Genomic DNA, 13881 nt, shown 5'->3' with positions numbered 1-13881 from the left:
GGCCTTGTCCTCTGATGTTGTTGGTGCTGTAAATAAGGAGAAAGGAACCCTAGTGCACATGCTGTGGGACTGTCCAATAGTCAGGCAACTGTGGAAAAGAGGTGGACAGAAGAGTGAAAACAGTGCTTGGCTTCAGCAACCAAACCTCAGCTGAAAGTTATATCCTAGGTTATGTACCTGCTATTCTGGGTTGAACTCCATCACAAACACTTTGGTTCTTGAGGACTGCAATGATTACGAATGGTTTTATAATAATGGAATAGGTTTATGCCCAGATTAGAGCAGTGATATTTTGACCTGGCTGAGTAGTGAAAGAAAGAATATATATGTATAAGAATAAGAAAGCTTATAGATGTAGAGAGCAATGATATGAATTTGAAATTTGTCCCCCATTTCTAGATACATTTGGCTAAAGAATACTGAGATAGCTCAAATAATATCAGACTTCCTTTCCACCTGACGTCTCCACTGTTTCCTTCCCATTTCCCACCTCCCATTCCTCCCTCCCTTTCTCCCCTATTTGTGTACATCTTTTATTATTAATTATTATTATTACCTCCACTCTAACAGCTTATGTCTGTGTAACATTGTCTGATTTTGTATTGCAGCTTTGACAAGTTGTAAAGTTGTGTAACTGCATAATTCTATTGGCAATCCCGTGAAATGTGCAGTATTGGGTGACGTATATAAGCTGGAAGTCATTTACTATTATGTATTTTTTATTTTTTTTTCTTTATGAAAAGTAATGAAAAATTAATCACAAGAAACTTATGAACAGGGGCAAGTTAAACAACAATTCCCAAAAGCAAATGCTGGAATTCCAAAGAATGCCAACAGAAAGCAAAAATTGCTGTCTTATTTGAAGTTACTTGTGCTAGTGGAGTCCTTCACCTCTAAAAACCATCACTACCAATTAGCGTCCTGGTTTGCATTCTCAGCAGAGAGGCCAAGAATTGATTGAAGACGGAAAATAAACGTCCCTGTCACCTTAGTGGTGGTCCCACCAAAACTGCCTTGAGGCACATTGACAGCAAGTTGGGGGGAAGTGTACTTTCCTGCTTGGGATGCACTTGTTCGGTTGATGAATAGGCTTTATTTCTAGTGCAGTTAACCTAGCATCTTCACAAGCGAATAATTCAAAACAAAACAAGAACATAGTCTTCAACCCCATTCTGAGACAGTAACAGTTCAATTCCCAACACAGAATTTACCTTTAATTTCACTGATTTCCATTCTACCTGTGATTAGAACAGCAAAGGATCCACTGGGGATTTCTCTCTGTGGTAGCACACCAAATATGGTTCCATGATATGCAAGCTAGGAATGTTAGTGCCAGTTTAAATGAACAAATTCTTAAATGGATCAAATAAATGCCTGCTTTAGTGGAGGCTTTGTTTGCAAAAGATCAAAAACATTTTTCTTATGCATTGACAGTTAATCATTTGTGTTTTGTGCTTTGAGCTAAGGCCTGCAAATTGGCAGGCCCACCCCAAACGGTTCCAAAAATGTCCTTCTCTGCCCGTAAAGCAGCTTCGAACTGTAGCTCTCTTCCTGCTGTGACCACCTTTTTCACAGCCTGAATCACTTCGGCTGGACCCTTTGTATATTGATTTAGCCATGCTTGGGCTTCTTCTAAAGATCTGGTTTCATCTGAAGACGGCAAAGTTTCCTCAGCCAGCCCGAGATGTACTGCGCTCTCAGGATCCACTTTGAGAGCACCACTTAGCAGCTTCAGGGCAGCGCCACTGCCAACGATTTGTACTAGCCTGGCAGCTCCACCCCAGCCTGGTACTAAACCCATTTGCTTGTGGACAAATCTAATCTCGCTTCCTGGAGTCATTAACCTATCAGTGAGAAAAAAATATTCAGTGTTAATCTCTACATGTGATTTATATAAACAACATTAGAGTTGAGCAATGTTTACTGTTTTTTATCCCAACAGTAAAGTATAACTGGATAGCGTGCTAATTACATATATTGTCTAGCCACTTAAGCATCTTGTACCTGGAATCTCCTAATGCCAGATAGAAACCTATCTAAGCACCATGGGCTTGAGCTCCCACTGACTTCAGCTGGAGTTGTGAGCGCTCAGCACCTCTGTAAGTTGGAAATCAGACCCTATATCCTTTGGCTGCTGTCACACAGCCCTGGTAAAACTCCCTTTGCTGGATACTCACCAGACTACTGTGTTTGGGTCCAACCATACTTGGCCTGTTTGATCTTATGCTTCCCACGATCTAACTAGGCTGCAGCACTGTCTTTTCTTGGCCTCTATGGCACACTTCCTGGCTACATGCTCACTATTACCCTTTTGTGCAAATGGGACGACATGGCCCAATTGCCCAAGGCCAGTGCTGACCCCCGAGACTCCTCAGTAGCTTAAGTTCACCCTTTCCCAGAGCTCCAACCTCAAGGGCACTCTGGGTTTATAGATCACCTTTTCAGGGATACATGATAGTTGAAGCAAACAGGCTCTGTAAGAATTAAAAACAATCAATCTTACTATAGCTAGCACAAGGAATATTCTGATCTAGACAAACCAATGAAACTTCTGGACGCATTTCCCTGCTTCAGTTTCCTCACCACTCTTCAGCATTCTTCTAGGGTTACCATATCTGAACATTCAAAAAAGAGGACATTCCATGGGTGGGATATTTGCACCAGTATCTACCAACTTGCGTTGTATTAATGTGTTATTATCCTGTTATATATGCTGTGTGCTACATGTCTATATTAAGAATATATAAAAAAAAAGTGATATGGCCTCCTCACCCTCCCGCCCGCTGCTGGCTCCGTCGCCGCTTGTCTCTTCACCCTCCCCGCCCACCCGCCAGCCACTGGCTCCCTCACCACTCGCTTCTTCACCACCACCACGGCTCACCTACTCACCCCTCCTGCTGCAGGTCCCTCTGGCTCCTAGGATCAGGGGCAGCCGAAGGGTCTCCACTTGCTGCGCCCGCCACAAGCGCGAGCTCCGTGGTTCCCATTGGCTGGGAAAAGCGCCAATGGGAGCTGCTGGAGCCGCGGAGCGTGGCTTGCAGGCGCCGGCAGCACGCAGAGAGCTCTCTGCCCTGCCCTCCTCCTCCCCCGTAAGAACCAGAGGGACCTGCCGGGGGGTGAGGTGGGGAGTCCCAGCGGTGCTTACCTGGGGCGGCTCCCGGGAAGCATCCAGCAAATCCCTCTGGCTCCTAGGGTTGGGTCGGGTCGGAGGGGGGCGGGTGGCTTTCTGCCTGCTGCCGGCGCTTGCAAGCCCTGCCCCCACAGCTCTGATTGGGCAGGAGGAGCTGGTGGCACACGCGGAGACCCTCTCTGCCTCTGTGGGTGCCGGGAACTGCCCCAGGAAGCGCCACCAATCCTGGGACTTTGGTGCACATGGTGAGGTGAGCGGTCCCCGATATCGGGACAAAGGGCGTCCCGACCGATGTGGCAAAATCCCGGACGTTTATAGATATTTAAAAATTCCTCCTGGATGGCGATTTAAGAACCAAAAAGTGGGACATGTCTGGGGAAATATGGATGTATGGTAACCCTACATTCTTCAGGCTTAGTTCAGGGTCCTCTAAGGAGCAGGATCCCCACTCCTGCTCAAAGCTTCTCCTCTGAATCATGGAGTCTCTCTCTAACCCCCTGCTCTGCAACCTGTTTCCTTCCTCCTTTGCTGGCCCCAGAGATAAAAAGACCCCTCTACTACAAAAGCATGCCATTCAATTCCTCTGTCCTGCCCAAGCTGCCCGTGCATCTGTGAGCCCCTCTGAATATCTCAGGGCAGGTCTATACTGCAAATTTGCATCAGCGCAGATGCACTGGTGAAGCCACTCTAAGCAGAGTTAGGCTGACTGGTCTATAATTCCTTGACTCTTTCCCCTTTTAAAGATAGGTACTATGTTTGCCCTTCTCCAGTCCTCTAGGATCTTACCAGTCCTCCATGAGTTTTCAAACATAATTGCTAACGGTTCCAAGATTGTTTCAACAAGTTTCCTAAGTACCCCAGGATGAATTTCATCAGGTCTTACCAATTTGAATACAGCTAACTTATATAAATATTCTTTAACCTGTTCTTTCCCTATTTTGGCTTGCGTTCTTTCCCCTTGTTGTTAATATTAATTGTTGAGTATCTGATCAGTATTAACCTTTTTAGTGAAGACTGATGCAAAACAGGCATTAAAATCTTCAGCTTTCTTGATGTTATCAGTTATTAACTCTCATTCCCCGCTAAGTAGAGGACACACACTTTCCTTCATCTTTCTTTTGCTCCTAACGTATTTTTTTTAAAAATTCTTTTTGCCTTTTATGTTCATTGACTGCTAGGTGTAACTCATTTTGTACCATAGCCTTTCTGATTTTGTCCCTACATGTTTATACTATTCTTTTACTCCTCCTCAGCAATTTGTCCATGGTTCCACTTTCTGTAGGATTCCTTTCTGATTTTCAGGTAATTAAAGAGCTCTTGATGGAGCCATATTGGCCTTTTATTGTTCTTCCCATCTTTCCTTTACATCGGGCTAGTTTGCAGTTGTGCCTTTAATATTGTCTCTTAGAGAAGCTGCCAACTCTACTGAACCACTTTTTCCCTTAGATTTTCTTCCCATGAGAGAACTCCAGAGGAGTATCCGCAGTAGATTCTGTTTCTCTCTCTCCTCCTACCCCAATCAAGATCTTGCCTTTGTTATTAATTAAAATCCCCCCTAGTGCTCCTGCATTGGTACTGGATTGGGGTGTTGGAAAGTGATGGAAGATGGATCCACTGCTACAGCTATTAGGAGAATTATGGCAGAATATGAAAGAAATTCCAGCTGCCCACTTCATATAAACAGAAACTACTTGATGGTGATTATAATTGTACAGTGTGTCAAAACTGCATCACTGCAGTAAGACTAGAGAATATTAAATTGTTTTTAGAAAGCCAAAAGATGAGTTCTGTACTACCAGATGGGACTTATATTACATATTGTTCAGAGTGCCAAATTAAGGTTAAGGATATTTAAAGCAGGTACATTTATAGATCCATTGATATAAGGAAAAAAAAACTTATCTTAGGTCCTCTTAAGTGTATGTTCCTGCTAATGTTTTATATGTCAAACATTCAGAACTGGGGTCTCATTTTTTTAAGAGCTGTATAGATTCTTATAAAGACATGGTTTATTCTAATTTCAAGTGGCTTAACTGAAATGGCTTCCACCTTTTCCTCTGGGAGGCTATTCTAAATTCTCATAGAACTGATTGCCAGGAGGTGCTTTCTAATATCCAGCATATATTTTCCTTTGCTCATTTTTATACCATTACCTTTGCTTATAAGTGCCTCTCTGGACTGTCCTAAGCCCGTCCATTTAGGCATTTATGTCTTTCTTCCTTTAGCTGCACATGGATAATTCCCACTGATTTCAGAGGGAGCCACCTGTGTTATCTCTTGGCATTCCTGTTAAACATCATTTAACTTAATGACAAACATACAGTTATTTTAGTCTCTCAGTCCCACTCTGCCTTCAGCCTCTTAATAATTAAAGCCCTGCTCCTGCAGACTGCTCCATGCTGACAGACCCCTGCACAGCTTGCAGGACTGGAGTCTCATTTGCTATCCCCTGAATTCCAGCTACTGGCATCTTTCCAATACTGATGCACCAAAAACTGTATGCAGCTCCCCAGTGGTACAGTCCAGGAAACAAGTGCTTAAAAAACAACCCTGGATGTAACCTTTCATATAACATTAAAAAGAAATGGGGACTTAGCAAATTCCTTTTACTTATGGCAACTGGATTCCTCAGCTTGGGTACATTTTAAGGGTACAAAAATTCAGCTGCTAGGTAGGGACGTAAGGTGATACGCAATGTGGCACTCATCACACTTACAAATCGGGAAGGGAAGTGTTAATTGGTTAGATGATCATGTTACAATATGTTAGGATTGGTTAGTTAAATTTCAGTAAAATGATTGGTTAAGGTACAGCTAAGCAGAACTCAAGTTTTACTATATAGTCTGCAGTCAATCAGGAAGTAAAGGGGGGAATGGGAACAGGGAATGAGGGTGGGGGAATTGGAATCATGTTTTGCTAAGGGGGCGGGAAATGGGAACAGGGACACAGGCAAGGCTCTGTGGTGTCAGAGCTGGGAAGGGGGACACTAAAGAAGGAAACTGGAATCATGCTTGCTGGAAGTTCACCCCAATAAACATTCAATTGTTTGCACCTTCGGACTTCGGGTATTCTTGCTCTCTGTTCATGCGAGAAGGACCAGGGAAGTGAGCGGGTAAAAGAATAAGCCCCGAACAGGAAGTTAGAGCTAACCCTTCTGTAATGTAGAGGATCAATGGTTAAAGTCACTGCAGCGGCGTATCTGAGGGTATTCACTGAGTAACAGACAGAGTGCAGATGAGAGCGGTCATGTGGCAGAAGAAGCACTAAAGGCTGAGCTCTTTTTACCCCAAAATGTGTTGTAGTCTGCATAATACTGAGGTAGCATCCTGTTCACAAATATCTGATCCCATCAAGTGAATAAAGAGGTGCTCCCTTGTTTGCCAAGTGTGGGATGTTTGGCTTGGCTTCACTGGTGGTTATGTTTTCTCCCCGCCCCATCAGGATCTGCAGTCTGGAACTACTATGTAAAGCATGTCTCCTCTTTCTAATGTTGGGAAACCCAAACTTCTCTTCCACACATGGTATACTTTAGGGTTACCATACGTCCGTATTTTCCCGGACACGTCCGGCTTTTTAGTTCTTTAATCACCATCTGGGAGGAATTTTTAAATATCTAAAAATGTCCAGGAAAATACAGACATATGGTAACCCTAACAAAGTCCCGGGGCTGGCGGCGCTTCCTGGGCAGCTCCCGGCGCCCGCCGGCCGGCAGGAGCCTGCAGTGTGGGCGGGGTGGCGCCTAGGCACAGAGGCGGAGGAGGTCTCTGTGTGTTACACCAGCTCCCTCCTGCCCAATCAGAGCTGCGGGGGGGGGGGAGGGGGCTTGCAGGAGCCAGCAACGGGCAGAGAGCCCTCCGCCCCCCCAACCCAACCCTAGGAGCCAGAGGGACCTGCTGGATGCTTCCCAGGAGCCGCGCCAGGTAAGCACCACTGGGACTCCCCACCTTGCCCCCCGGCAGGTCCCTCTGGCTCTTAGGGTCGGGTGGGTTGGGGGGGGGGGCGGAGAGCTCTCTGCGCACTGCCGGCGCCTGCAAGCTGCGCTCCGTGGCTCCAGCAGCTCCTATTGGCGCTTTTCCCGGCCAATGGGAGCCACGGAGCTCGTGCTTGTGGCAGGCGCAGCACATGGAGACCCCTCAGCTGCCCCTGATCCTAGGAGCTAGAGGGACCTGCGGCAGGAGGGATGAGTAGGCAAGAGGAACGGGGTGAAGAGGCAAGCGGTGAGCAGCGGGAGTTGAGTAGGTGAGCAGGGGACGGAGTGAAAAGGCCAGCGGTGGGCAGTGGGGGTTGAAGAGGCAAGCAAGCCAGTGGCTGGCAGGCTGGCGGGTGGGTGAGGAGGCAAGTGGCAGGCAGGGAGGGTGAAGAGGCGAGCGGTGATCCAGCGGCAGGCCTGGGTGGGGGTGTGTGAAAAGGCCAGCGGCGAATAGCGGTGGTTGAAGAGGCAAGCGAGCCAGCAGTGGGTGGGCGGGGGTGAGGAGGCAAGAAGTGGCGAGCCAGCAGCAGGCGGGGGTTCTCGGGGCGGGCATGGGGGTTTCTGGCAGGGGACTGAGGAGGTGAGTGGCAGGAGGGAGGAGGCAAGGGGTGGGTGGGGGACTGAGGAGGGACACAGCAAGCCAACGGCGGGCCAGGGGGTGAGGAGGGGGGCGGTGGCAAGGCTGAGCAGGGAGGGGGCAGGACCTGGGGCACAGTAGAGGCAGAGCATGGGAGACTGTGAGCAGGGCCGACACCCCCCCGATGGAGTTTCCTCTTTTTTGAATGTTCAAATATGGTAACCCTAGTACACTTACACATCAAGTGGGCAAAATTACAAATGCCCTGGGGTTCACGGATATGAGTCCTGGTGCAGTCTAGGAATCCATATGCAGATGTCATGGATTTATTAATTCCTCAGATTTCTATAATAACTGGTGGTTTTAGCGACTTAGTAGAAAGCCATTTCCCTATGGGTTGTAAGACAGTGATCAGCAGTGGAATATAATACCTTAAACATGACATGTCCCACAGAGACAACCATTCAGTCATTGTCACTTGTCTGGAGTCTATTCAACAAGATTTTAATCCTACCTGAAATCACATGCGGTGGTAAATTCTGCTCCACCTCCCAGAGCTTTTCCTTGAACTAATGCAACACTAATCAGAGGCAGCCTATACAAGAGAGAAAGACAGAGAGGGTTTTTATACCCAGAGTGTATATTTTTAATACCAATGTACAAATAATGAAAGGACTCAGGCATTGTATTTCTGCAGTAAACGCTCAGTAAACAGAAGTCATATAATTCAAATGCCTTCAGTCTCTTAATCTGTGCATGTAGACAAAACAAAACTGATCATTGCATTTATGCTGCAATATTTATACCATGCTGGAACACCAAGAGAACAAAGCATCTAATGGAATAACTGATTTTTTAGACAAAGGAACTTCAGTAGATCTAATCTACCTTGATCTCAGTAAGGCATCTGATATAGTTCCACGTGGGAAATTATTAGTTAAATTGGACAAGATGGTGATGAATATGAGAATTGAAAGGTGGATAAGGAACTAGTTAAAGGGGAGACAATAACAGGTCATACTGAAAGGTGAACTGTCAAGCTGGAGGGAGTAGTTTACTAGTGGAGTTCCTCCAGGATTGGTCTTTGGACCAATCTTATTTAACATTTTCATTCATCACCTTGGTGCAAAAAGTAGGAGTGTGCTGATAAAATCTGCGGATGACACAAAGTTGGGAGGTATTGCCAATACTGAGGAGGACCGGAATATCATACAAGAAGATCTCGATGACCTTGTAAACTGGAGTAAAAGAAATGGGATGATATTTAATATTTCATGCATTTAGGAACTAACAACTAGAATTTTTACTATAACCTGGGGATGTATCAGTTGGAAGTGATAAAGGAGGGAGACGACCTCTTGATCACAGGATGACTATGAGCTTGCAATGCAATGTGGACATGAAAAAGGCTAAAGCAATCCTAGGATGCATCAGGTGAGGTATTTCCAGTAGAGACAGGAAAGTGTTAGTAGCATTATACAAGGCACTGGTACAATGTGCAATTCTGGTCTCCTGTGTTTAAGAAAGTTGAATTCAAACTGGAACATCTGCAGAGAAGGGCTACGAGAGTGATCAGAACAATGAAAAACCCATCTTACAAGAGGAGACTCAAGGAGCTTGGCTTGTTTACCATAACCAAAAGAAGGCTTAGGGAAGATATGATTGAACTATAAATATATCAGAGGGATAAATATATCAGAGGAATATACCAGGGAGGGAGAGAAGTTATTTAAGTTAAGCACCAGTGTTGAAACAAAAACAAATGGATATACATTGGCCATCAACAAGGTTAGGCTTGAAATTAGATGAAGGTTTCCAACCATCAGAGGAGTGAAGTTCTGGAACAGCCTTCCAAGGGGAGCAGTGGGGACAAAAAACCCAACTTGTTTTAAGACTGAGCTTGATAAGTTTATGGAGGGGATGGTATGATGAGATAGGCCACATGTCACTGCAGGCAATCAACAACTGCTAGTAGCAAATATCCCCAGTGGCTGGTGATAGGACACTAGATAGGGAGAGCTCTGAGTTACTACAAAAAATACTTTCCCAGGTGTCTGGTTGCTGGGTCTTGCTGACATGCTCAGGGTTCAACTGATCGCCATATTTGGGGTTGGGAAGGAATTTTCCCTCAGGTTAGATTGGCAGAGATCTTGGGGGGGGATTTCGCCTTCCTCTGCAGCCTGGGGCATGGGTCATATCCTGGTTTAAACTAAATACTCTGTAATCTAAAGTCTTTAAATCATGATTTGAGGACTTCAATAACTCAGCCATAAGTTGTGGATCTATTACAGGAGTGGGTGGGTGAGGTTCTGTGACTTACAACGTGCAGGAGGTCAAACTAGATGTTCACGATGGTCCCTTCTGGCTTTAAAGTATATAAGAGTCACCTTCATTAGTGAAACAACCCACTATTCTACCGTGAAACGTATCTACTAACAAATTATACAAAATATTGTTAATTATTTATTTAGCCACGTAAATGCACATAGTGCCCTAGAGACAAGTAAAAGTCCATTCCAGTACCTCAATGAGGTTATGTGGAGACCTAATGTGCTCACAGATGGTTACAAGCATTGGGACTGGTGGTAAGAGAAACGGAGGACATGGGTTACAACAGAAAGGTCATTTGGGTTTTTTTGGAAAATAACATGCACATCTGTCAAGGCTGATTCCCCACTCTGGCACTTTGAGTGCAGAAGGTGGGGGCCTGTAAGGACTCTAAAAATTAATACTTGCTGCTCCAGACTTGTATTAAACTTCCAAGGTTACAGCTTTTCTCTGACCTTGGATTGGTAGATGCTGCCACCACCCAAGTGCAAAACCCCTTTGAGAACCCAGGAAGGTGCACTTGGGAATTCCTTTCTCTGGGGTACCCTCGAGTCCTTTCAGCCCCCCTCCGGGAAAGAGCTGAGAAGAAAAACAAAGGAAATCAGCGGTTGCCACCAGCTAATTAAACAACATGTGCCCAAACCTCTTAGGACACAATAATCCAATTCTGTTCTTTAAAAAGGTAAACTTTATTAATAAAAAAAAGAAATACATCCCGGACTTAGGCTTTTGCTAGATTTAAAACAAAACAAAACAAAACAAAACAAAAAACCAACCCTACAAGAATTAAGCATCAAGAATAGCTCTCTTGAGGTCCAGCTTAAAGGTTACAAGCAAAACAAAAGCACCTGGGGTTAGCACAGAGGAATCCACAATCCATAAAGAAATAAAAGGGATAAACCTAATCGCATCTTCCTAGACATTTCCTGATCTACTTACATATCTGGAGTTTTAGATGAGTAGTTTCTAGGTATGATACTGATAATTTTTCATACCTGGCCCAAGCTTCTCACAGCATAACTGCTCTCTGTCTGCCTCTCCCTGAGAGAACAGACAGAGAGACAAAGGGGAAGTCTTGTTTCAATTTTAAAAAGTTCTAGCCTTCCCATTGGCTCTTTTGGCCAGGTGCCCACTCACTTCCTTTTACCTATGCATTGCACAGAGACTTTTTAACCCTTTACAGGTATAGCAATTAGAGAACAGCTACTAAGAGGGATTTTATAGCTACTAGCTGACTGGGTGTCCATAAAAGGGAGTTCTCCCCCACCTAATCACACTAACTTGAGGTCTACCAGGAAATTGAAGCAATTGGTCAATACCAGTTTACATTTCTACACAATAGGTTGTCTCTAATTGCCAGACTAAACGTAATTTATTGAGTTGATGGGCAGTTTATTATGAGGTTAAAGAAGAAACCTAGATTAAAAAATAAACTTCAGAATTCTCCATCGTGGGTAGACGGGGAATAAAATCACAGTAGCAGGAACAATTTTCAGCCCCCAACAATGTCTAAGAGCCATCCCTTAGAGAAGCATTAATGCCTGTATGTCTCGCATTCACAGAGACAAGGCACAAGGAGCTTATTGGAGAAGAAGGATGGTCTTGTAGTTAATGCCCCCAGATGGGAATCAGAAAATATGGGGTCAATTCCTAGGTCTACCACAAACTTCCTGTGAGATTTTAGGTAAATCACTTAATCTCTCTGTGCTTCAGTTAAATAATATCTTTATGCCACCGTTTGTCTGTCCTGTCTATTCTGATTGTATTAGATAGCATCCACGCAAATGGAGTCCCAGTTCTGACTGAGACCTCTAGGCACTACTGTGTGATACAAACAACAGGTCTATGATCTCCTGGGGAAGATTACCGAAAGACGTGGAGCTTGGCAGTTAACCCATATCAATGCTCTCTCATATATCGTTTGGAAATATAGAACCTTTTTATCTTCCAAGTGCCCCCAACCGACATCTTGAAAAATATTAATGACAAATAAAGGACAGAAACAATCCAGAGCACAGACTCATTAGAAATGCTATTTCTTAATTTCTAAAGGGATGTTACAAATAATAGAGAACAAAAACCAAGTATGAAAACCTATCAATGATAAAAGTGAACTAATACCCCTCATCTGCATGTTCCTTCCATGAAGTGGTTGACCCAAAATAATAAAATAACGCACTTGTGTAGGCTGTGTAAGTTTTGCCTTCCCACTTTTGAAAGCTCACTAGCCTCCACTGAGTTAACTATAGAAAATGTGAAGGCCTAGATTTTCAAAGTGACTTCAGCCTGCCCTCCAAATCTAGGTCTGCAATGTTAACCTAAAACTCAGAGTTGTATGTACAAATCAGATTTAGAGACACACACGTCGCTACCCAACTTGCACACATAAATATGAGATTTTGGGTTCCAAAAGCTTGCACAAATATATACATACAGCTGTGTATGTAAATTTAGAGGCCACTTCTGAAAATGTAGCCAGAAATGCATTGTAGTCCTTGCATGATTTCTTCATGGAGAAGAAGAAAGAAAATATTACCTCTTAAGTCTGGTTAAGGTGTTTTGCATAAACATGCAGATGTTCATTCCATCCTATAAAGAATAAAAACAAACACAAAAAACAGATTCACCCTAAGATACAGCAAAGGTATAGAAAATTCTTTTGCTCTCTTAAGGCCCTGATTCTGATCTCAAACTAGTTTATTCTTGTGTAATTCCACTGATATCACTGGAGTTGCTATGGATTTATATTGATGTGAGTTTAGAATTAAGAACAGTATTGATAAGAGACTGTCAAAGTTAGTAGACTCAAAATATTTATAGTTAGTCAAACAATGCCAAATTATCTTTCACAGGACATTTTTGATATTATTTATTTTATGAAAAAAACAAACCCAAAAAAATTTCAATTTTCAATTCAATGTTGAGTGTAAGTTTTCAGTTCTCAGTATAAATTTTTGCTTTTCAAAAAAACAGAAAATTTAGATTGAGATGAAAATTTTCCATTGAAAATTTTATTTTTCTCTAAAAATGTTTCAACTAAAAAATTCTGACAACATCTACTAGTCTCCCCTTTTATATCAGCTTGCAAAGTCTATTCATTGAACTGCACATATGTATTTCTAGAACAAATGTTTCAATTCTGCTTAAGCGAGAGAGAGTGAGCACGCTAGTTAGTCCTGTAGCTGTGTGGATGAGATGGAACAAACCTGTGGATAAGTAAACAGATTTTTGCTTCAGTCTTTCAAGTAAAACAAATTTGAATGTGATGAATAAACAGCTCCATTTTGCTTACATATGTATTTTTTGCAAACTCGGTTTTAGTGCTAGTTAAAGGTGCTGTGTTGACTGACGTTTTCTACTCACAGCAAGTATAGTGCACGCAGATGAAGCTTATTTCATACTGCCCTGCCAACATGTTTTAACTAGTAACTAGAATAAATCCACCTGCTAGGTGGAAGAACATTTCAGCTTCTCTGCCATTTATTTTTGGACTTCTGAGAGCAGAACATGACACCACTGCTATGAAGCCAACTGGCAGTTTAATATTTGAGGACAGATCTTTAGCTAGTGTAAACTGTCATGGCTTCATTAAGTCCATTTATGTGGCTCTGTCCCATAATAACTCAAATAACTCAAAGGTTGCTTAGAAATGACATTTCACAGTATTTATGACAATATTTAAAAATATCAGATTTTTATCTATTACTATAAGTCTGATCTTACACCTATTGAAGTCAATGGCAGCTCTCCCATTCCCAGCTAGTGCAGGAGTAAGCCCCTTTTTGATCATGTCTAGTATTACTGTGCAAGAATAAAAAATTCAAAATGATTGCAGATATTTATGTTATGACAATGTTCAGGCTCAGACCAGAGTGC

The 13881-nt window shown here is 43.4% G+C and overlaps 1 protein-coding gene across 2 annotated transcripts in view; it reads right to left on the bottom strand.

Annotated features, from left to right (window-relative positions):
* Positions 1 to 706: 706 nt before the first annotated feature.
* The window catches only part of ECHDC1 (ethylmalonyl-CoA decarboxylase 1), a 43775-nt gene continuing 30600 nt past the window's right edge, over positions 707 to 13881 (bottom strand). For both annotated transcript variants that reach the window (XM_034765718.1, XM_034765719.1), the window contains exons 4-6: positions 12542 to 12594; positions 8192 to 8272; positions 707 to 1844 (exon numbers count right to left, since the gene is read on the bottom strand). In XM_034765718.1, the coding sequence (XP_034621609.1) occupies positions 1439 to 1844; positions 8192 to 8272; positions 12542 to 12594 (540 nt within the window). In that variant the 3' untranslated portion in view covers positions 707 to 1438. The remainder of the gene's footprint in view (positions 1845 to 8191; positions 8273 to 12541; positions 12595 to 13881) is intronic.

Source organism: Trachemys scripta, chromosome 3, assembly GCF_013100865.1.
Source record: "Trachemys scripta elegans isolate TJP31775 chromosome 3, CAS_Tse_1.0, whole genome shotgun sequence".
Lineage (NCBI taxonomy): Eukaryota > Metazoa > Chordata > Testudines > Emydidae > Trachemys > Trachemys scripta.
The sequence above is the reverse complement of the archived record's forward strand: the minus strand, read 5'-3'. Positions and strand labels throughout refer to the sequence as shown.